This window comes from Leuresthes tenuis, unplaced genomic scaffold (assembly GCF_036924035.1).
Source record: "Leuresthes tenuis unplaced genomic scaffold, fLeuTen1.0.hap1 SCAF_23, whole genome shotgun sequence".
Classification (NCBI taxonomy): Eukaryota; Metazoa; Chordata; class Actinopteri; order Atheriniformes; family Atherinopsidae; genus Leuresthes; species Leuresthes tenuis.
The window spans coordinates 3,715,154-3,737,730 of record NW_027325377.1 but is presented as its reverse complement, the minus strand read 5'-3'; the positions used below and the strand labels follow the sequence as shown (position 1 = coordinate 3,737,730).

The following is a 22,577-nucleotide window of genomic DNA, read 5'->3' as shown; positions in this document are numbered from 1 at the left end:
TCCCAAAGCTCTTCTTTGGATGTGGGCTGCCTTTTGTTCCGTTCTCTGTCAGATGATCCCACACTGCTTCAATAATGTTGAGGTCCGGGCTCTGGGGAGGATTCATCCCTCCATAAGACCTGTTGCCACTGATTTTCAGTCCACTTCTTGTGTCATTTGGCACAGCTCAGCCTTTTCTCCATGTTTCCCTTCCTTAAGAACGGCTTCTTGACAGCCACCCTTCCATGGAGACCATTTCTGATGAGGCTTGGGCCAACAGTAGATGGATCAGCTGAAGGTCCAGATGCATCTCTCAGGTCCTGTCAGGTCACAGCTGGATTTTTTCCTCTTTCTTAAGGACATCACTTTCAGATCCTGTTCATCTGCTGGAGATAGTTTTTTAGGCCTGACACTTCTTCTTTTGTCCTCCACTTGTCCAGTTTCCTCAAATGTTTTAAGGACACACTGCACACCATGCTGAGATATGCCAAGTTTTCAGCTAATAGCTCTTTGGGAATCACCTTGTTGCTGCAGAAATCCTATTTTCTGTCTGTCAAACTGTGTTTTCTTTGCTGTTTTTCATAGATGCAGCTAAAGAAATGGGAACAAATGATGTGTCTTTGTGACAGGCTGCTGGGAACAAAGTGCCTAAAGATCCAGTTTAAAATGGCTTCTTTGCTAAGTTGTCTGTTCTGTGTCGACACAACACTGGTTCATCCCTTGAGTTGGGAGCCTTTTTTCTGCCTGAATGCTTCATAGGAAAATCAGTGAAAAAGCAGAAAATGTCCAAAGAAAAGCTTTGAAAGACCTCCAGAAAGCCTGGAGAACAATTGCTCAAGACCTTTTTAAAAGATTACAGGAAGTCTGGCTGCTTGGAGGGAAAATCTAGAGAAATGAGGGCTGGATCAGGACTTTTGGACTGTAACTTTAGCATATTGCTGCTATAAGCACAATTTCTTAGTTGGACACAGATTTGATATATTTACAGTTGTAGTTCATCAGTTCTTCAGGTATGTAACTGTTGCTGTGTGTCAGCAGTCGACCGTTGGCTTCAGGGCGAAAGAAGAACGTGTCGAAGAATCGGTGTTTGTTGAAATGTGGAAACACAGCATTAGACCTGGTGGAGGATGCACTCCTGGAGCACTTTAGTTTGTTTTAATGATGTCAACAGCAGGATTTAAAACTCTTACAAATATATTAAACAATCTGCCTCTAACTATATTGTTGTTAGAAACCATTTATTACATGTTTATATTCTGCCCTTTATAGTAAAAATACACCACTTATTCAGCTGTCTGAGGATATTTCTGCTTTGATTATGAACTAAAGATTTCACTCAAGCTCGAGTGACTGACATACTGTAGTGTGTGTGAATACATGTGAATGACAGTGGTTCTAGTGCAGATTTGACATAAGTCTTGATTGATTAAGGTAGAAAAATCCCCACTTAATTGTCATTACCTTCAGTATTTGTGCTTGGGCTCATAAAAAAGCAGCATCCCTTCTTTTCTTAGCAATGATATAAAATGATATTGACCAAATTACACCCTTTCTTTTGATTTGACCGGAAAATCTTTGAATTTCACAAGTCAAACAAAGTGAGATTAAATGTAATCGGGCAACTTTGTTTAAAAATTTATATTAGGAGGAAACTCCCCTTATGGCGGGAATGAAAATCCCTTATATGGCAGGGAGGAAACTCCATATATGGCATGTTCCTGTGAGATGTTCAGGGCGTCATGGCCACGTGCGATTGATTAACTTCGGGGGGGCTGGTTCATGAGTTTCAGGTGTCGGAAGGAGGAAGATATAGGAGGGGGAGGAGGAGGTTATTCTCTGTACAGATGGCTTTAAACAGATAGCACCATGTACAGTAAGCCCTCGATAAGCAGGTTAAAAACCAGAGAGGTTGGAGCTCTGCTGCAGCTCTCCCTGAAACACACAGCACATCAGCACAAATCACACTCATCGACAAATCATCATGAATTCCAAAACTTCACCTACAACCTGGAAATTCAACTCATTGTCAAATCATAAGGAACTCAAAATCTTTTTCCAGACGAGTATAAGCTCTGTAAGTCATCACCACCACGTTATTATTACTTGTTATTCATAAATTCTAAATGATCTGCATCAACATATGAATTAATGTCAGAATTAACACAAAATCTTCATGAGTTATATTTGAAAAAATGCTAAGTCACAAGAACTTTCTGAAAAGAGTAACATCCTCAGGTGTTTAAGGTCCCAGAAGCTCACCAATGGTCCAGCTAAACTTGACTGGGGAAGCAGAATGGCACAAGGAGGAGGAGAACCCGTCTCGTTATAATAAGTCAGCTCTTTGATCGGCGAATTTTCACATGTCGTGACCGGCAGCAGAGCTCTGCGTACAGCTGACAGGGCTTTGGCATCAAACCCCCCCACAAAAAGTAAAGACTTTATTGCATTTCTACCGATACGTCACTCTGAACCTGTCCAAATGGAACTTACACAGCTAATATTTGGAAAAATGAGCCCAAAGGGTCACTCAAAGCGTTAAAATCAAGATAAGTTTTAGTCTATTTCTTCACCAACTTCTTATATCTGAGTATTTGTTGGACTTCTAATCTTTGGTTGGACATAACAAGCAGTTTGAATTAGAGCAACTTGCTCTCTTAATGGATATTTTAACTGTTTTCTTCTTATTTTTGTGTTTGTTGGTAGATATTTTAAATTTTTCTATACATTTAGTGTTATTTAGAGATGTTTCATGATGGTTTCAAGTTGCCATGAAAAGGCTCAAAATTTGAATTTCTTTTATAACTGAACCTGCGGAGCCCGGTTTGCTCTGATTGGTCAGCTGCCTGATCAGGCTCCGCCCACCACTGTTTGAAAATAATGTCAAAGTATTTTGCTTTTCTTCGTTTTCTGAACCGTTAGTCTGACGGAAACACATTTCTGTAAAACTATGGCGAAAACTTTCACTACATATTCTGTATAATTCTGTTTTTATTTGGTTTTTAGTCCAGTTTGTTCTTAAAAATAACTTTTACGAACCTCCTGCTTTCTGGTTACTTTGTGCTGTATTTGAGGCCTTGTGGCTGACGCTTTGGTTAACTCGTGTTATTATTGTTCTTGTCATTTTCTTCAGTTTAAGAAAGTATTATTTGTAGATTAACGTCATTCTAGCTTGGTTTTTGTCATAAAAAGTGTGTCCAGCTTACATAAATGCATTGAAATCACATACGTAGTTTTCTTGTTTTAACAGCGATTAACAGCTTTGTTTGAGAGTTAACTTTAGGAGCTCGTTGGTGTTGGTTGGACTAAATGAGTTCTTAAATTCCACAGAAGCTGGTCGCAGAGGTCGGTGCCGCCAGTCGTTGAGCCGCTGATTAAAGAGCTGATGAGCCAAAGTGTCTCTGAGAGTTTGGCGTTGGTGAAAAAGTCTAAAGATTCAGTCACTACTTAGATATTCTATCAAGGAGAGATGGCCTATCATCTGACCAGAGGTCAGGGGTTGTGAGGTCACAGTTCAGGATGCCTAGAGGTGATTGGCTGGAGGGAAGAGGTCAAGTGGAACCATCCAGCAGCTGTCTGAGGGCCCTCTCGATGTTGATTCGGTGTCCCAGTCTGGTGACCCCCAGCTCCACGTAGTCGTCCTTGCTGAGGGCGGGGAGATGGGAGCCTTCGATCTCGTGCTCCTGGAAGCGCTGGCGGTGTTCGGCCAGGCCCATGCTCTCCAGCCAATCACCCACGTCATATTTATTCCACAGGTTGAGGGGCCGCTGCCTCCATGGCCGAAGGGCCAACAAGGGCCCGCTGAGGACCGGAGAGGGGCAGGGGGAGGCGTGGGGTGAAGGCGAGGGAGAGCGGGATCTGGTTCGTGCGCTGGCGCTTCGCATCACAAAGCGAACCTCCTTCGGTTCTGATGGGAGGCTGAGACTGGACGACTTCAGGATGGTCAGACCGCGACCAGAGCTCAGATCTGGCCTTTCAGAGCAGGGGGCGGGGGATGATGAGGGGAGCCCTACCGACCTATCAGAGGGGGAGGGAGAAGGGGAGGGGCTTCGGCGGGTGACGGGGTAACGACTTCCTGGTCGGACCGTGTAGCTGGCGCCGAATCCTCGCTGGGAGATGGTGTGAAGTTCACCGAGGCTGGAGAACAACCTGCAGCGAATCAGAGGCCACATTGATTATACAACACCGCCACAGTCTAAGCTCCACCCCCTGTTAGCTACCATTTCCTGTCAAGCTTCTCCATTACCTCACTGAGGTTCACAAACACAGGGAGTGGAAATTAGACGTGATTTTATTCATTTCCACTGGTGAATGATCATGTGACACATTCAGAAATAAAGGAAGTCGAAAGCAACGACTCCCCAGACTGTTTCACGTCATCATGATGAGAAATGTAAAGCTTGAAAGGCCTGCTGCGATTGGTTACTGTGAAGCTCCGATTAGCCACTGAGGTGGAAGCTCTCGTGTTTATGAAAAGAAAACAGATGGGGGTTTAAACTCAGATTGTTAGCAGTTAGTCGTCTGAAAGGAGGCGAACATCAGTGAACTGTTAGGTCATGAAGATTCGTCTCTGAGCAAAAACAAGAAATGTTTACCAGAGATAAAAACCTACGATTTACTCTCTCCACTGTTCACACATCTGGAACAACACAAGCGACAGATTGTTACCACACACACTCAAACACTCGGGCCGCAGCATCTGCATCACCGGGCCGGTGGACGTACCTGGCACCGCCCACAGGGGACCTCCGGCCGGGGTCCAGGGGGCTCGGCTCCTCCCCCAGGGAGTGGCTGTCTTTGTTGAGCAGCTGCAGCCGATTGGCCAGATCCAGCCCAGACCCCGCCCTGCCGCTCAGCTCCAGCGCCGACGCCGACCGGCTGGTCAGATCCACCGCTGATCCAGAGCCCTGTCCTCCCAGCGCCGCTGGACGGCCCCCGCCTTCCTCTGGGCCGAAGCCCCGCCGCTCGTCGTCCCCGCCCCCCCACAGCTTGGACCTTCTCTGGAACAGATAGCGCGGCTGCCGGGAGCTGCCGCTGGTGGGAGAGGAGCAGAGGGGGGAGGACGGGGAGGAAGAGGAGGCGGCGGACGGGAGGAGCTCGCTGTCCGATGATTGCTTCAATAACGGGTCCCGGAGCGCGGAACGGCCCCGGCCGATGGGTGACCGAAGGCGAGGTTTCAGACCCGAAGGGGAGGTGGCGGCGGATGAGGGAGACTGGTGAGTGACAGGTGGAAGTGGGGAGGAGGGGGAGGTGGGAGCGGGAGGTGAGGCCAGGGTGATGGAGGGAGGGAGTGAGCTGGGGGACGAGGAGCTGTCATGGAGACGCTCGTCACCTCCTTCCTCCTCCTCTGCTCGTCTGCCCAGGGAGTCAGGACCGCTCTCTCCTCCTCCCTCCCCTCCTCGTCGTGGCAACAAGGTGAGGGAGGATGGGGGAGGAAGGGCTGGAGGGCTTGCAAAAGCAGGGGGAGGACTCACCAGACCAATTCTGCGCAGCTCCTCCCTTGTTTCCTCATCACTGGAGGATAACAGAGCAGGTGGGAGTGTCACGGTGTAAGCCCCGCCCTCCTCCTCTGAGCTGCCCACTGTGAGGCTTCGGCGCCTGTCAACCAGAGCTGAATGGCTCTCATTGGCCAGCGCCGGCAAGGGGGAGGGTCTCCATCTCTCAGGGGATGGCGCAGCAGGTGATGTCACTCCTCCTTCTGTTTCAGGCCGCTCCACCTGTCCATCGGGGAACAGAGGTGGGGTTATTCGCTTGTGTCTCAGCTCTGGGCTGGTTTGGGGAGTGGTGCGCTTGGTTCGCTGCTCCGGGCTGGTCTGAGGGGTGGTGCGCTTGGATCGTGGCTCGGGGCTGCTCTGTGGGGTGGTCATAGGAGTGCGCTTGTGTCTGCCCTCGGGGCTGGCAGCCGGGGTGGGGATAGGCGTGGTGGATGCAGACACGTGTTTAGTTCGAGGCTCGGGGCTCGGAGTGCGGGCGGTGAGCGCTCTTTCCCTGGCAGCAAGGGCCAGAGCGAGTGGCGAGGACGGATCTGAGGAAGGACGAGAAGGTGTGGTCAGGGTGGATGTTCTCATGCAGGTGTAGTGTTGGAGATGAAGAGGTTTAATGTACCTAAACCTAAAGTTTACGTTTAACAACCAGATTCAAAAGGCTGCAGATTAAAATGGTCAGAGACAAAGAGATAAATGTAAAGGAGAAAAATACTGAGTGGGACCCAAAGGTGGTGAATACTGCATGTGGTGACATCACTGATGACATCACTAATGACATCACTGATGATGTCACTGATGACGTCAACACATTTCCACGTGGTTTTCTTTTCTTTTTGATCCTTTTCTGACTTCGTGAACACAACTATGAACAAAGCTGTTCCAACTTGTGATCTTTTTCATGTTTTTCTGTCTTTTTATCCACATAAAAACAACAGAAAATCAGTAAAATTCACGTCAGTAAGAACCAATCAGGTCCTGGTCCTGGTTTCAGGGTTTGAGTGGCAGAGGACTGGTGTTCATATCTGTTAGTTTCATCTGTTCTCAGAGTCCAGAAATCAGCAGCTCAGTGGGCTCAGCATCTGTCACATCTGTCTCCTCCATGGCCAACAGGCTCATCAAAGTGTCTGACCCCCCCCGTGTGCCCCATCTACATCCACCTTTTCCCCATCATTAAGGCCTCATCGACCGCTGCCTCCCTCACTGAACAACAGCTTAAAGTCGCTGTCCTCCCATCTGCTTTCACCAGTAAAGATTTTAACCAAAACATCTCGTCTTTTTAAACACTTTTTATACATTTTCTCTAAATTTCTTCCATATGAACACTTCCTGTTAGCTGCCTGAGCTAACGGCCGCCACTGAAACGGCTTTTTGTGTCATTCGCTTCCCCATCAGTTTACTGGAACATTTTGAATATGAAGACACCTTAACTTGGGCTGTTAATTCAAATAAAACATGTCTGCCATCTGGTTGAAACCAGGTCTGATGTTATGTGGGACTTTTAACCCGTTTTATCCAGTCTGGGGGCAGTTATGCGATGGTGCTGATTAATACTGAGGCAAAACATTTCTTGTCAATATTATTCTGAAGATGAGGAGCTTCATGGAAGATGGAGACAAATTTAAGACTCTTTTCTTCATTTTCTCAGTAAAAAACTGTCATCATGTCACACAAAATGCAGCAGAACGACTCTTCCAGAGATCGAACAACACATTAGCTTGGTGATGTCAGACTGACCCAGAGGTTTCCCCGTCAGCGGGTGGAGGAAGGTATGAGGCGTTGGTGAAGGCGACAGGACCGGAGCCGGAGGGGGAAGCTCGCCGAGGTCGTCCATCGAATGGCTCTGAGTCAGGAGAGGTAGCGCCTGATTGTCTGACCCCGCCCCCTCCACAGACAGGAAGAGAGAGGACCGGCGGCCCTGAACCCGAGCTCGCTCTGAGAGAACGTGCTGCTGGTACAGCTCCGCCCGGCTGGGGCTCGTGGGTCCGCCTCCGTCTGACTTAGACAAATCGTGATCTTTGATTCCGAGACCTGGAAGGAGAGAAACTAGACTGATGGGTCTGTGACGGAAAATCTGCGTCTTTATTCCAAACCTTTTTATTCAGACTCGTCTTTATCAAAGTCCAACATGTGCCAACTTCCTCATGTCCGTCCTGTCGGGGCTTTTTCATCATCTGAGCTACGATGCAGTCTGTTGTTGGGTTCATTTTACCTGATGTAGTATCCTTTAAACTTGAGGTACATTTTGTTTTATTTTTTGATAGAAGTAAGGCCTAGTTTATAAGCAGTTTATATATATATTGAGGAGAAAGTGTGGGCATAAAAGCCATTTAAGTTAAAAGTGTCTCATCAGGAGATTCTAACCTGAACCTTCTGTGGAAAAATCCCTAAAAGTGATTCAACTTAAAATCATCAAAGATAGGAAAATGCCGCTTCAGTCGGTAAAAATCCAGCTTCCTGAGACGATGTTTCTACTGTAAAACCTGTTTGAGTCCCCAAAGGTCCCAGCACGCCTTTAACTTTAACAATGAGTTTTGCACGCAGTTGTTCCAGCTGTTAGGAGCTTTGCGTCTGTCCCCTGAATAAATATAAACTTTTTTAGAGTTTATTTTAGTATCATGACCACATTGTATGGGCTGGCTTATAAATAACTTGTCCACATTTGATTATTGGAGCCGTCACTTTTCGCTGGGTCCTGATTGGCTGGCAGAAAACGAACATGAGGAAGTGTGTAAAGAGGAAGAATGAATGAAAATGTCCCATCATGCACTCAGATGGGCGGAAAATGCTAACCCTGCTCCTCAACAGGAAGTTGTTTCAACAACGGCGACTTCCTCCGCTGGGGCTTGGTGGGCGGAGCCTGCTGTCCCACGTTAGCGTAAGGGTTTTCTATTGCTCGTCCCCGGCGGCGTGACAGCGGTGAGTGGCCGAGGGCGGGGCTGGTGCTGTGGAGAGACAGCGTAGAGGTGTGTGTGGCGGTGTGAAGCGTGTGCGTGGCGGTGTGTGTGGCGGTGTGCAGCGCGTGCGTGGAGGCGGCGTGCGCGTCAGGCTGCAGCGGTGTCGCTGTGTCCTGCAGGATGATCATGGACCTCGCCTTTCTCTGTCTCTCGGCGTGGGCGTGGCTCCTCGCCGGTGAGTCGGACAGCTCCTGCAGCCTCGGCTCCGCCCCCGGCTTGAAACTGGAGCGGGTTAGCCCCTCCCCTCGAGCTGGGGGAGGAGGGGGGAGGAACGACGGAGGGGGACCGGAGTCGAGGAGGAAGAGCGGAGAGGAGGGAGGAGGGGGCGGGGCTGTCTGAGGAGGAGGCGGGATGAAGCTGTCTGTCAGCGAGGAGCTCCGTGGAAACCGATTCTCGTTGATCAGAGCGGTGATCCTGTCGTCCTCTGGTGTGCCTGCAGTGGTAACCATGGAGATGTTCAATAAACACATGCTGTGTATCAGATGATGTCATCAAAGGTCTAAACAACCTCTTTAACTGAGAATATTTACTGGAGCTCTTTCCTCGGGTTAAACTTTGACCAAAGTCTCTCACATCTTAATAAAACTGCGTCACGTTTTTATAAAGAGGCAGAATATGTCACCTTTAACAAATCTGGAGGTTGTAAGACGGCAGTTTTGGTTCAGGAGACCTCTGCCTCCACACTTCAGCATGGATTTGAAAGTCCATCAGAACATTTTACTGTGATTGGTATCTATAGGCTCACCGAAGCTCTTGGTTCTGGACATCCCTCGGGGTAAAGGCATGGTGCTCTTCTCTGGAGCTGAGGGGGGAACCAGACCCTGGCGCTCGAACAGCGACTGCAGTCAACAAAAACAAACGAAGAAGAAGAGGTCGTTCATCCTCCTGTCCTTCCACATATGAGCACAGTAAGCCAGCATCGGGTCGTCGGTCTTACATTAATCTCAGCCTGTGTGATGCGCCGGCTCGTCGGTCTCTGCTTGACGGTCGCCGCTCTGAAGTCATCTGACGGACGGGCCCTCATAACAACTTCCTGTTGACCTCCGGCCAACATCTCATCCAGTTTCTCTGGATGGGGGAAGCACAGAGCACCTTTAGCAAGCTGTACGACACCAAATACACACAAAACGACCACGACCACGCTGTCACATGACTGCACAGTTCAAAACATCCAGGGCCGCAGCGGCGTTTTGAAATGCTGAACTAAAGCTAAATTAAAGCCAAACTAATACAGTATTCTCTACATTAAGGTGACATTTGTCTGCCTTTGATTATGTTGCAGCCTCTGAACCTTACAGTGGGACAGACGGGACTTCCGTTTGTATGGGATAAGCTGCCGGATAAGACGTGCACAAGGAAACGTGCACGCTCATCTAAACTTGTGCATAATTCTAGTCAAATCATATATGATTAGTGTGTATTTTATCTGTGAGAATGTGGTTTAAAACAGTTACAACCTTAAAAAGTGCACATCTATAGTCGTGATTTCCTCATCATTGATGCAAACTGGCAGTCATTATTCTACGGTCAATAACACGCCACAGGCGCTATCTGTGCACGTGCACGTGCTTTCAAAGCCCGCTCAGCTCACGGGGAAAATAATGCCAACATGGAACACAATCAGGTAACGTTAAACGGTTTCTCCCCACTTGAGCGCCTAACTATTCCCCTCAAAGTCGGTACTTTAGAGCTAAGTCTCTTCGGGTTTGTCTCTGGCTCACTTTGGAGTTTGGGCCATTCTTCAAGTAAAACTTCTTGGGTGGGTTCTGCTGGTTCTTAGTGATCTCTAAGCCATGAGTTCTGGGCTCCATCCCAACATGTTTAAACGTTGCTGTAGCGATACATGCTGGGGATCCCACATCTCTGGAAGACTGACACACGTTTTCCTCAGTAAGTTCCCAGTTGTTTAGCACATCCATCATTCCCTCAGTTGATGGAAAAACCATGATGCTGCCACCACCGTGCTTCACTGTGGGGGTGCTGAGCCTCCCACATGCTTTTCTGAAAGCAGATCCATTGATTTTTAATCGTCTTGAATGATTTTGGACGCTTTTGTCCTCCTTTGTGTTTGAATTCATCTTTCAATTCCATCACTGTGTTTGTCTCGTTTTGGTGACTCCATTTTCTCTTAATTTATTTAATCCTTTATCTAAATCAGTCACAATTTCTGCTGCTTTATTTGATCAATTGTTGTTTCCACTTTTGTTCCTTCTGTTGTAAGATGAGTGGCTGAGCTGGAGTATGACGTCTGTGATGCAGTTATTACAAAGAAGAAAAATACTGAGACACATTTTATGGTTTAAACCACTCTAGACGTTCAGAAAGTGTACTTTACTGGATTTAGGTTTCAGTATTTACAAGTTTTGAGACGTTGGTGCTTTTCAAAGCGATCAAGCTTCACAATCTTTTAGTTTTCACGTGGCGACAGCTTCACTGAAATGATTTTCAATGGTTTCCTCTGTGCTTATAACATATAAAGTATGGAACAGGCTTCATAAACTCATGCTGCCACTTCAGATCTACGTGGTGCTGTTGTTGGTCCTTTAGCTTTGCTCTGCTGTGTGATGGAGTGAAACTAAGAGTTTTTTTTCATCCTGTTTTGATGCTTTGTTATGAAATCTGTGAATGTTGGCCCTCCCTGGCTTAAGTTAACTTTCAGCCTGTGCACAGCGTCATCGGTGCCTACTTTATGGAGTTTTTGGAGGGTTGCAGGCGGATAAATCCGTGTGTTGTGCAGCTCTACGCATGTGAGGGGAAAATCTCATCTGGTGACCTTTGAGCACTCAAAGATTTTCAGAGTCAAAGAGTTTCTGAACATTAGAAATGTTTCAATTTGTGAGATGATCACAATCCTGTGTTGAGTTTCAGGCCCTGGAGACTCACGAGAAATCAGTTGAATACGTAATTTAACTCGTCAGATCATCCCCTTGGTTCTTTTTCCTTCTTAAAAAAGGCCTAAAAGAAGACGTCAGAACTACATTTAACTCAAGTCCAACGTGTGATTTGGGTGTTGTCCTGAGCTGCGGCCCTGGAGCATCACAACAACAACGAGACACAGCAGGTGCTTTTCCACCAAAAGGTTCCAGGAACTCAAGTACTGGAAAAGTTAAAACCTTTCTCAGACTCCCTCCATCATCCAGCTCCCCGTTTCCGAATCTATTTACAAGAAATGTTCAGAATGTTTGGAGAGAAATATTCTTCTTGATGAAGACATTCCTGGTGTGTAATTTATCCTCATGTGACCCGTTTGTAGCAGCATTAAACAGCTACAAAAAGTCCTCTTAAAGCTCATTTAATTTAGTGCTTCCTGCACTTCCTGCGCTTTAAAAACACAGAAATGTGTCCAGTATTTATCTTAAACTCTGGTGGAAACACACCTCACCATGTCACAGCAACAACACAACACAGAACCACTGGGGTCCATGTGACTCACCGAAGCGTCTCCTCCTGGCTGCAGACAGAGCAAAGGTCAGAAGGCTCACTGCTGCTGTTTCACGCTAAACTCTGTGTGTGTGTGTGTGTGCGTTACCTATGTCCTCCAGGTCAGCCGTCATGGACTTGGATCGGAGTGTTAGCGAGGTGCTGGGGGCTCGTTTTGGAGGTGGAGGAGCTACAAAGAAAGAATCTGATGTTTTTAATTTGGTACATTTCAAAGAAAGAAGACAAAGAACAATAACAGGAGGGTCGTAGTTGCATGAAAACAGAATTTACTGCAGAAGCATCTGTTGTCATGACCTTTGGTTCCTGGAGATCAGCAGGTGATTGTGAGCTCCATAATGAAGGGTTAACACCTAATGTCATTGATCGTTAACGGCTGCTGGGAAGGATCAATAACATTAAGTCAAGGCATGCATGTGTAATTCTGTGCTGCAATCGATTCAGAAAGTGTCTGTGGGTATTGATAAGAGTTTAATCAGCTCCACTGTGCTTCAGCCAGCAAAAACTTTAAATATCATGACAATGAGCTCATGTTCTTCCTCTTCACGAGCACCTTGAAGCCTGCTGTTTTAATTGTCTTGGATTAGATGCTTGGATGGTCTCTTTTACTCTGGAAAGTTTCCGACTGATTGAAATGACCCGGTAATTTCTCAGTAAGAACAATCACAACTACACTAGAATTAAACTAATTATTGTCTTGGACCAAAACCAGAGTTTTAAACTGCAGATAAACACACTGGTGTGACTGAAACACCCAGATAAAGTTGTTTATCCAGGTAAAGTAGGCTCCCTGATCCATCTTTTGGTAAAAACTGTAAAGTGTAAATGAATCCAGCTGAATTATTTCTGTTTAAGCTGAAACTGGGACTGAAAATCAGCCCATTAAGACTACGTGAGAACTGACTTAAAGCATTTACAGGCTGTCACTCTGCTCTGATAACATCCTGATTGTACAACCACAGCCACACCATTAAAGTAACAGTGAATTCAGCTGGATTCATGGGTAATCTGATCCCGCTCCGTTTACCAGGACAAGGACAGTGGTCCAATGAATAAGCCGAGCTGTAACCGCGGCAGCCACGATGCTCGATTATTTTCATCCGGTCGCACAAGCTGTGATTCATCCAAATACACGTGTGAGCAGCCGGTGGAGACGTGGGTGCAGTCAATAGGAAGAAAAAAGGATCAGATTTTTATGATGGGATTAAGAATAAAACGGTCAGTACTCTAGAGCTGAAATACAGATGTTCAATATTCAACAGAAAGTGCTTTAGATACTTCATTTAATGCAATCTCATCACACTGATAAGATCGTATTAGTACAATGAGACCAAATGCTACTTTATTATCAGGTTTGATCATCTAAAAAGGAAAGAAAGAGGCACAAAAGTGAGAGATTTCACCGGCTGCTCATTTTTATTAACACGAATTACAGTTTGCAGAACTCAATAAATGTGAATGCTGCAAGGAGTTTTTATCTCTTTCCTTCCACTGTTTCCTAAAGGAGATAATAAAGGAGGCATTAAAGCTCCTTTCCTTTATTCAGAGAAGTCCTTCAGCTCTTATCAAGGCTGCCTCCTGGTCATTTCTCTCAGGAACGTCCCTGAATAAAACTTCTGTGGTTTTTACTCTTCTATTCTGATCTACCAGGTAATGAATTATCATTTTAAAGCCTCCAACGTAATAAGAACACATCTTTCAGAGTACTTTATTAGCTTTTCGTTAGCTCTATCAGCTGCAGTTTTACAAAAGTAGATCTAAATCCGGAGAATAAAATACCGTGGGCACAAAACTCCCACTTGTGATATCTAATCTCAAACTATCTAATATCTGATATTAAGTGTCCTTACGTTGCAAATTAAATGAGCTCAGCAGCTTGATGAGGGGATGAACTAAACCAACAAGATGAGCTGCTGACGTACCTTTCTTCCTGATCAGGTTGGACTCAGACTTTCTGGAAACTGACACGACTTTCATCAGCAGGCGGCTTCCTCCCTGTCGGATCAGAGACACGACCTGCCGGTGGCCCACCTTCACCACGTCGGTCCCGTTCACCTGGGCAGCGCACACACTCAATGGAACCAGTACCTCTATGTTATGTGCCATGTTATCATGTGAAAATGCACTTTCTCTAGATCATAAGACAATAGTGGTTAAAAACAAGTGTTTCCTGTGTTAATACCCATATTTTAAAGTAAAGGCAGGCATTCCCTGTTGCTGCCTGCAGAAGAGTTTAAGCAGCTGCTTCAGCCTGTAACCTTCACACAGTGATGGTAAAATAAACTTTACTCGGCTGAACTAACTCAATATATTAACTGGTTTTCAGAACAAAACATGTTACATTTTTTATTTTCATACAGCTGATGACGCTCGAAGCTTATCCAATCAGAGGAGACTTTACACACTGAGCGTGCACTCGGGTGATGTTTTTTAAGTTAAAGGGGACCTGCCAGTCACATGTATCTTTATATAAAGTATACCCTGATCTAATAACTGTATCTTATTTTCCTCCTGACTGCAGCACAGCTCATTCACTCCGGTAAGAACGTCCATCTTACTCAAAGTCGTCGTTCACGTCGTCAAAATCTGATAAATATCCTGCCATGTTGCACAAAACTATCAGCAGCAAACTCTGTGTGAAGTTAGCCGACTGTCACAGAGCACGGAGTGAATAAACTGTGCTGCAGGGGGGCGTGTGGATGAAGGGGTCCCAGTAGAGTGCCTGTGTAGAAATCCCTCCGTTAGCTCTCCTATAGCTGCAAGTAGCCACATAACAGCAGCTATGAGCTAACAGAGCTATAGCACACGTTCATTCATTCATTCTTCTTAAAGTATTGGTGAAATAAAGACAGATAATGCCTTATTTAGAGGCTGCATCCTCTAAGCCCCGTTCACTCCGTTATATGGATCTCCAGTTATCTAAATATCTTCTGAAGGACGCCGACTTTCACCAAACTGTTCTCAGTGAGTAGATGAACGTATTTCAGGCCAGAAATAAGGTTTAAAAACACCAGAGTTCCTCTTTAACATAACTGCGAAAACTGAGGATCATTTGTTCATTAATTTATTTTATTGCTTCATTCTAGCAACTCCAACAAACAGACATGTCCAGATATCAGCTGTTACCTCTATGAGGAAGTCTCCAGTCCGAAGCCCCGCCCTCCAGGCCACGCCCCCCTGATCGACTGACTCCAGGTACTGCAGAGCAGGAAACGCCGGTGTGGGGGCGAACTCCTCGATGGGCGTCTCAGCTGAAAAGGAACAAAGTGGAGTTGACAGGTGAGTAAATCCAGCAGCTTCTATCGAGCTCTGTGTAACAAACATGTTAGATTTAAGTATGGAGCAGGAAAAGGGCCAAAATTAAGACCAGTGACTTGGCATTTATTGGCTTTATCCCTGCAGAAGGCAGCTGCTGATCCAGCCAATGACAAGCCTGCGCTGCAGACCTCAGGCGCTGCGAGCTAATCAGATCTGACTTTAAGTCCCACTTATTTCACCTTAAGTCTTCTAAATTCTGTTATCTAAAAGAATTGAGGTGAGAAGTAAATGTTTGACATTTTGATGCTCTACTGCACTTCCACTTAATGTCAACAGATTTAATGAAGTAAGCTTGTACTTCTGTCAGGAATGTGTTTGTGAGTCATTTACCGGACTGTGAAGGCCTAAAGGTTTGTAAATAACTGTTGTGCAGCAGCATCCGTCTGAGGAAAGTTTAACCAAGTGAAAGCAGGCCTTAAAGATCTGATATGAATTCAAAATAAAGCCACTAAATTTAGTTCTGGCCACAAATCTTCTTCTTTTTGTCCGTTTGTACAGCGGAAGCTGGCCACTCAGGCTCAAATCTGATTGGCTCACAGTGCAGTTGGACGGCTGCTACCATAACAAACTACATTTTCACTAAAGCCATCATGGAGCATATTTTGTGACTCAAATGCAACAAAATGATTGTAAATTGTGTTAAAATGAAGATGGAGTGGTTTTATTTTCCTGCTAACTTTACTTCTAATGATATAAAAACACACCTGCAAAGTACCAGGTTTAACTGACCTACATATTCATTTAAAGAAGGCCAGAGTTTTCCAAAACATGATCAGTTGGAGCAAATAATTGTGTCCATGAAGCTCATGTAAGGAGAAAACAACTTGAGTTTGTTAGAGTAACTTTATTAAACTGAGCTCATAATTCAATATATTTTAAAACTGAAGGAAAGTTATTGACAGTAAACTCTGCCAGAAACCAAGAAGAAAAGTTGACTCTTGATGCTTTTACAGGAGACACACAACACTTTGGTTCTATCATCTAGCTCTATGTTCGTTGTGTTTGTTTTTACCAGGAAGTCTTATTCAGATAAAATATTTTTCTGCAAGAGACCTAACAGCAGTCGGGTCACTGCACCAAAACGACCTGACACCAAATAGAAAAGAAGCTAATCGAGTTAGCTTTGGCGTGCTTTTAACCAGAGCCAGACAATTGGGTAGGTTGTCACGAGGAGCCGTTAAGAGACATTATTCAGAATTAGCATGCAGACACACCAGTGAAACCATTTGTCTGTCATGAATTATACTGAAATGTGTTAAGAAGAAGCTGAACCGAAGCACCAGCGTTACTTAAAATCACGTTGGCCTATGCAGAGTCAGAACACGGTCAAACGCATTTACAGCTGAGCACGAACCGTCACTTGGCGTCTCTTTTTCCACCCCACTTTTGTAATGGCTGCCAGACAGATGTCACGCCAAGGTAGATAGGAATTGTATTTCCTTTACGCTGGAGCCTGGACTCAGTAGGGTTTAAACCACATTACTGCTCCTTGATTTCACCCACATAAATGGAAAAATACAGCTCAAAAGTACAGTTTTCATGACCATGACGTCGATAACAGTGAAGCACCCGGTGGCCTTGACTGCGAGGGCTCACAATGAAAGTCAGCTCTTCCAAATTCGAGGATGTGGTTCTCAACCGGAAAAGGGTAGATTGCTCCCTCTTGGTTGGGGATGAGTCCCTAGATGGTTATGATGCCTCCTAATCGCCTTTCTTTGAAGTTTTTTCAGGCACGTCCAACCGGGAGGAGACCCCGGGGCAGACCCTGAACTAGCTGGAGGGATTAGAAATCCCATCTGGCCTGGCAACGCCCTGGGAATTCCCTGGGAACGCTCTGGGAATGCCCTGGGAATGCCCTGGGAACGCCCCAGGAACGCCCTGGGAACGCCCTGGAAACACGCTGGGAACGCCCTGGGAACACCCAAGGAACGCCCTGGGAACACCCAAGGAACGCCCTGGGAACACCCTAGGAATGCCCTGGGAACGCCCTGGAAACACCCAAGGAATGCCCCAGGAATGCCCTGGGAACGCCCAAGGAACGCCCTGGGAACACCCAAGGAACGCCCTGGGAACGCCCTGGGAACACCCTGGGAACACCCAAGGAACGCCCCAGGAACACCCTGGGAATGCCCTGGGAACGCCCTGGAAACACCCAAGGAATGCCCCAGGAATGCCCTGGGAACACCCTGGGAACGCCCTAGGAACGCCCTGGGAACACCCTGGGAACACCCTGGGAACACGCTGGGAACACCCTGGGAACGCCCTGGGAACACCCTGGGAACGCCCTGGGAACACCCTGGGAACGCGCTGGGAACACCCTGGGAACACGCTGGGAACACCCTGGGAACACGCTGGGAACACCCTGGGAACACCCTGGGAACGCCCTGGGAACACCCTGGGAACACGCTGGGAACACCCAAGGAACACCCTGGGAACACCCTAGGAATGCCCTAGGAACGCCCTGGGAACACCCAGGAGCTGGAAACGTCAGAGTTTCCCTCCTGGACCTGTTGCCAGACGTTGGAGTGTAGGATAATGGATGAGTGCACGCTTCCACATACAGGCAGGGGATACACTTCCTGTTACCGGGCGTAGTTGCTCAGGTCGCTCACAACCCGCCGCCTGCAGTAGCTGCAGCCAGAGAGGCCAAAGTGGCCGAAGGGGCGGGGCTTTCAAATAGCAGGCATATATCATAATCCATCTATACATCGGTTCCCTCTTTCACCCTGGATCACACTCTGGGCAGCCTTCTTTGTGTTGCATCTGCATATTTGCGATGGAAACGCAATGCCGTCGGTCCATCTGGGTCCATAACGTCCTGAGAAACCGGCCTCTCCACAGAGAATTTCACCGGCTGATGCTGATTGTTCTTTGTTATCTTATTAAAACATGTTATTCGTTTCTGAATGTCCCTAATTTGCCTCTCATAGGCTGCCAGCCAAGACGATACATGATCAACTAAGTAGTACTTTTCTTTGGTCAGTGCTTTGATATGGATACAGCTTCTGTCGACTGCTCAGCTTTCTAACTTTAGTCCCTTTCACAGCGATAATGATGCTCATGGTCACCAGTTAGCCTTTACTCCGTAGAAACCAGAGCTGCCATGTGAATAAGACTCTGTGTAGGAGTTTTCTTCTCAAGGCTTCTCCCTGTTCTAAATATCTCTCTTCGTTTCTTCCTCCAAACACCCACCACTCCTCCATCCCTCCCTCTCTTTCTACCTTTAGCTCCTCTGAGGACGAAGCCGAATCCTTCGCTCTCCCTCTTCTGCAGCACAGCCGTCTTCTCCTCGATTACATAGTCGCTGAAACACAAAGAAACTTCACATTTAAACATTTCGTGTACCAGCTGCAAAGTTGATCAAACAAATCAAGTTGAAGACTGAAACAGTTGTTGATATTTACAGTATGATTTCAATCAGATGGATTTACTTTGTGAATGTCCTGTTTTTAAAGGGAACACTGGGAGCTTCTACTTCCACCAGAGGTGGGCGGTTTGACCACAGGAAAGGTCTGCTATGGCAGAGGACATTTGCACACCGAGGCGGAGGTTTGGTGTGATGTATCGAGAGTCCAACAAAGAAGCGTTGCTGCCTCTCTCATGTCGAGGCTTAACTCCCATGTTTTAACAAAGCACATCCTTAACATCCATGACAAAAAAAGGCCCTTCCTGGTTATGAACCTCAGAGATTACTGAAAGTACTGAACAACGCATTTTTCTGCTAAACTACAGTTGTCTTTGAGCTGACTGTGTGCCAGAATCTCTAAAAGCCTCCTCCAGCACCAGCTCTAATCCTGCAGTCCCTCAGGTTTGTTTTTCTGTCACATTAACAGGTTAAACCAGCCACAGATGGAATATATAATCATCCGGCAACTCAATACCGACTCAGTTATTTCTCAAAAGTCTAAAGATTTCATTTAAACGCTTGAAGACCTTTTAATAAGGGTGCTCCGATCAGTTGGCTGCAGATACGGAGATATATAAGGGAGGAGTTATCTCTTAAAAACCGTTTACTGTGCCACAAAGAAACTAAAATGACCAGCAATCATCTGCTGGTTAATGCACAGCAGAGTCGATGACGTTATCCGTCCATTTAACCCTTAACCCTGCTGTGTTTAAGCCATGCGTGTTGCTCGTTGTGCTGGTGTATAAATGGAGCGAACCCACTGTACGTTCTCTGCTGTCGTGACCTGCTTGAAAATCCCCAGCCATATGAAGCTGACCAGTGAAAAAGTAATAAGTTTAATCACCAACCAACACAGCGATCAGGAATCCCAATTAGGATCATCTGTATGTCAGTGTTCATGAATTAGAAGAAATGTCTAGTTAACACACAGTGGAAGATTTTAAAAAAGCATCGGTGTTGAGGTCAGGAGTGCAGTCTGTTAAAGATAAAGCTACAGTTTTGTCATAAATATTCCAGCCTATTACACAGTGGGGTGCAAATATTAAAGCTCTGTGTTATTTGTGAAGGCAGACCTTCATGTTGACCTCACTACAATTTTTCTCAGGCAAATGCACCATTATTATTATTTTCCATAAATTATAAAACATGAAATGAACCGATGGGGTGCTGTGTGAAATAATCATCCCTGTGTGGGAGGAACTGAGCCCAGTTAAGCATTAATCATCTGGAGGAGACTGTGAGGCAAAAGGACCAGTACTGAAGGGTTGACAGTTTCATCGGTGAGTATCTGAACACAAACAGGAACCTTCTTTGAGTAACTGAGGAAAAACAAAGCTGTTCTTGATTAAAGGCGGTAATATATTGCCTTATTAGAGCAGAGCGACAGTCTGGAGATGCTTTAAGTGAGCCTTAATGGGCTGATTTTAGTCCCAGTTTCTGACAAAAGAAAATATGTGAATGAGAGCAGCTTTATGGGGACTTCAGCTGGATTTTTATATACTTAAACTATACGGTTTTTACAAAAACATGGAACTTGGGGCATGTACATAGCAGCTATGTGCATCAGATGCATGATTTTGTAGGATTTAAGTTGGACAAACAACTTTAAATGCATTTTAAAACTCCAGTTTAGTTCAGACTAACAGTAATTAGTTTTTCTCTAGTGTGATGTAAACAGGTGTATTACCTGTTGGAGGTGTAGTGATGGTGTATTACCTGTAGGAGGTGTGGGTGTATTACCTGTAGGAGGTGTAGGGGCGGTGTATTACCTGTAGGAGGTGTCGGTGTATTACCTGTAGGAGGTGTAGCTGTATTACCTGTAGGAGGTGTAGTGATGGTGTATTACCTGTAGGAGGTGTAGGTGTATTACCTGTAGGAGGTGTAGTGATGGTGTATTACCTGTAGGAGGTGTAGGTGTATTACCTGTAGGAGGTGTAGTGATGGTGTATTACCTGTAGGAGGTGTAGGTGTATTACCTGTAGGAGGTGTAGGTGTATTACCTGTAGGAGGTGTAGTGATGGTGTATTACCTGTAGGAGGTGGCGGTGTATTACCTGTAGGAGGTGTGCGGGCGGTGTATTACCTGTAGGAGGTGTAGTGATGGTGTATTACTTGTAGGAGGTGTAGGTGTATTACCTGTAGGAGGTGTAGTGATGGTGTATTACCTAAAGGAGGTGTGGGGGCGGTGTATTACCTGTAGGAGGTGTAGGTGTATTACCTGTAGGAGGTGTAGTGATGGTGTATTACCTAAAGGAGGTGTGGGGGCGGTGTATTACCTGTAGGAAGTGTAGTGATGGTGTATTACCTGTAGGAGGTGTAGTTGTATTACCTGTAGGAGGTGTAGGTGTATTACCTGTAGGAGGTGTAGTGATGGTGTATTACCTGTAGGAGGTGTAGGTGTATTACCTGTAGGAGGTGTAGTGATGGTGTATTACCTGTAGGAGGTGTAGGTGTATTACCTGTAAGAGGTGTGCGGGCGGTGTATTACCTGTAGGAGGTGTAGTGATGGTGTATTACCTGTAGGAGGTGGCGGTGTATTACCTGTAGGAGGTGTGCGGGCGGTGTATTACCTGTAGGAGGTGTAGTGATGGTGTATTACCTGTAGGAGGTGTAGGTGTATTACCTGTAGGAGGTGTAGTGATGGTGTATTACCTGTAGGAGGTGTGGGGGCGGTGTATTACCTGTAGGAGGTGTAGTGATGGTGTATTACCTGTAGGAGGTGTAGGTGTATTACCTGTAGGAGGTGTAGGTGTATTACCTGTAGGAGGTGTAGTGATGGTGCATTACCTGTAGGAGGTGTAGGTGTATTACCTGTAGGAGGTGTGGGGGCGGTGTATTACCTGTAGGAGGTGTAGGGGCGGTGTATTACCTGTAGGAGGTGTAGTGAGGGTGTATTACCTGTAGGAGGTGTAGGGGCGGTGTATTACCTGTAGGAGGTGTAGGTGTATTACCTTTAGGAGGTGTAGGTGTATTACCTTTAGGAGGTGTAGGTGTATTACCTGTAGGAGGTGTAGGTGTATTACCTGTAGGAGGTGTAGGTGTATTACCTGTAGGAGGTGTAGGTGTATTACCTGTAGGAGGTGTCGGTGTATTACCTGTAGGAGGTGTAGGTGTATTACCTGTAGGAGGTGTAGGGGCGGTGTATTACCTGTAGGAGTTGTAGGTGTATTACCTGTAGGAGGTGTAGGGGCGGTGTATTACCTGTAGGAGGTGTAGGTGTATTACCTGTAGGAGGTGTGGGGGCGGTGTATTACCTGTAGGAGGTGTAGGGGCGGTGTATTACCTGTAGGAGTTGTAGGTGTATTACCTGTAGGAGGTGTAGGGGCGGTGTATTACCTGTAGGAGGTGTAGGTGTATTACCTGTAGGAGGTGTAGGTGTATTACCTGTAGGAGGTGTCGGTGTATTACCTGTAGGAGGTGTCGGTGTATTACCTGTAGGAGGTGTCGGTGTATTACCTGTAGGAGGTGTGGGGGCGGTGTATTACCTGTAGGAGGTGTAGCTGTATTACCTGTAGGAGGTGTAGTGATGGTGTATTACCTGTAGGAGGTGTAGGTGTATTACCTGTAGGAGGTGTAGTGATGGTGTATTACCTGTAGGAGGTGTAGGTGTATTACCTGTAGGAGGTGTAGGTGTATTACCTGTAGGAGGTGTAGTGATGGTGTATTACCTGTAGGAGGTGGCGGTGTATTACCTGTAGGAGGTGTGCGGGCGGTGTATTACCTGTAGGAGGTGTAGTGATGGTGTATTACCTGTAGGAGGTGTAGGTGTATTACCTGTAGGAGGTGTAGTGATGGTGTATTACCTAAAGGAGGTGTGGGGGCGGTGTATTACCTGTAGGAGGTGTAGGTGTATTACCTGTAGGAGGTGTAGTGATGGTGTATTACCTAAAGGAGGTGTGGGGGCGGTGTATTACCTGTAGGAAGTGTAGTGATGGTGTATTACCTGTAGGAGGTGTAGTTGTATTACCTGTAGGAGGTGTAGGTGTATTACCTGTAGGAG

At 46.2% G+C, this 22,577-nt stretch overlaps 1 protein-coding gene across 1 annotated transcript in view; it reads right to left on the bottom strand.

Annotated features, from left to right (window-relative positions):
• Positions 1 to 494: 494 nt before the first annotated feature.
• shank3b (SH3 and multiple ankyrin repeat domains 3b) overlaps positions 495 to 22,577 on the bottom strand; it is an 80,781-nt gene continuing 58,698 nt past the window's right edge. Inside the window, exons 17-28 of the mRNA XM_072377905.1 lie at positions 18,394 to 18,476; positions 14,981 to 15,105; positions 13,777 to 13,909; positions 11,946 to 12,026; positions 11,850 to 11,867; positions 9,354 to 9,484; positions 9,162 to 9,255; positions 8,253 to 8,849; positions 7,197 to 7,490; positions 4,702 to 6,001; positions 4,589 to 4,615; positions 495 to 4,125 (exon numbers count right to left, since the gene is read on the bottom strand). Coding sequence (XP_072234006.1) covers positions 3,528 to 4,125; positions 4,589 to 4,615; positions 4,702 to 6,001; positions 7,197 to 7,490; positions 8,253 to 8,849; positions 9,162 to 9,255; positions 9,354 to 9,484; positions 11,850 to 11,867; positions 11,946 to 12,026; positions 13,777 to 13,909; positions 14,981 to 15,105; positions 18,394 to 18,476 — 3,481 coding nt within the window. The 3' untranslated portion in view covers positions 495 to 3,527. The remainder of the gene's footprint in view (positions 4,126 to 4,588; positions 4,616 to 4,701; positions 6,002 to 7,196; positions 7,491 to 8,252; positions 8,850 to 9,161; positions 9,256 to 9,353; positions 9,485 to 11,849; positions 11,868 to 11,945; positions 12,027 to 13,776; positions 13,910 to 14,980; positions 15,106 to 18,393; positions 18,477 to 22,577) is intronic.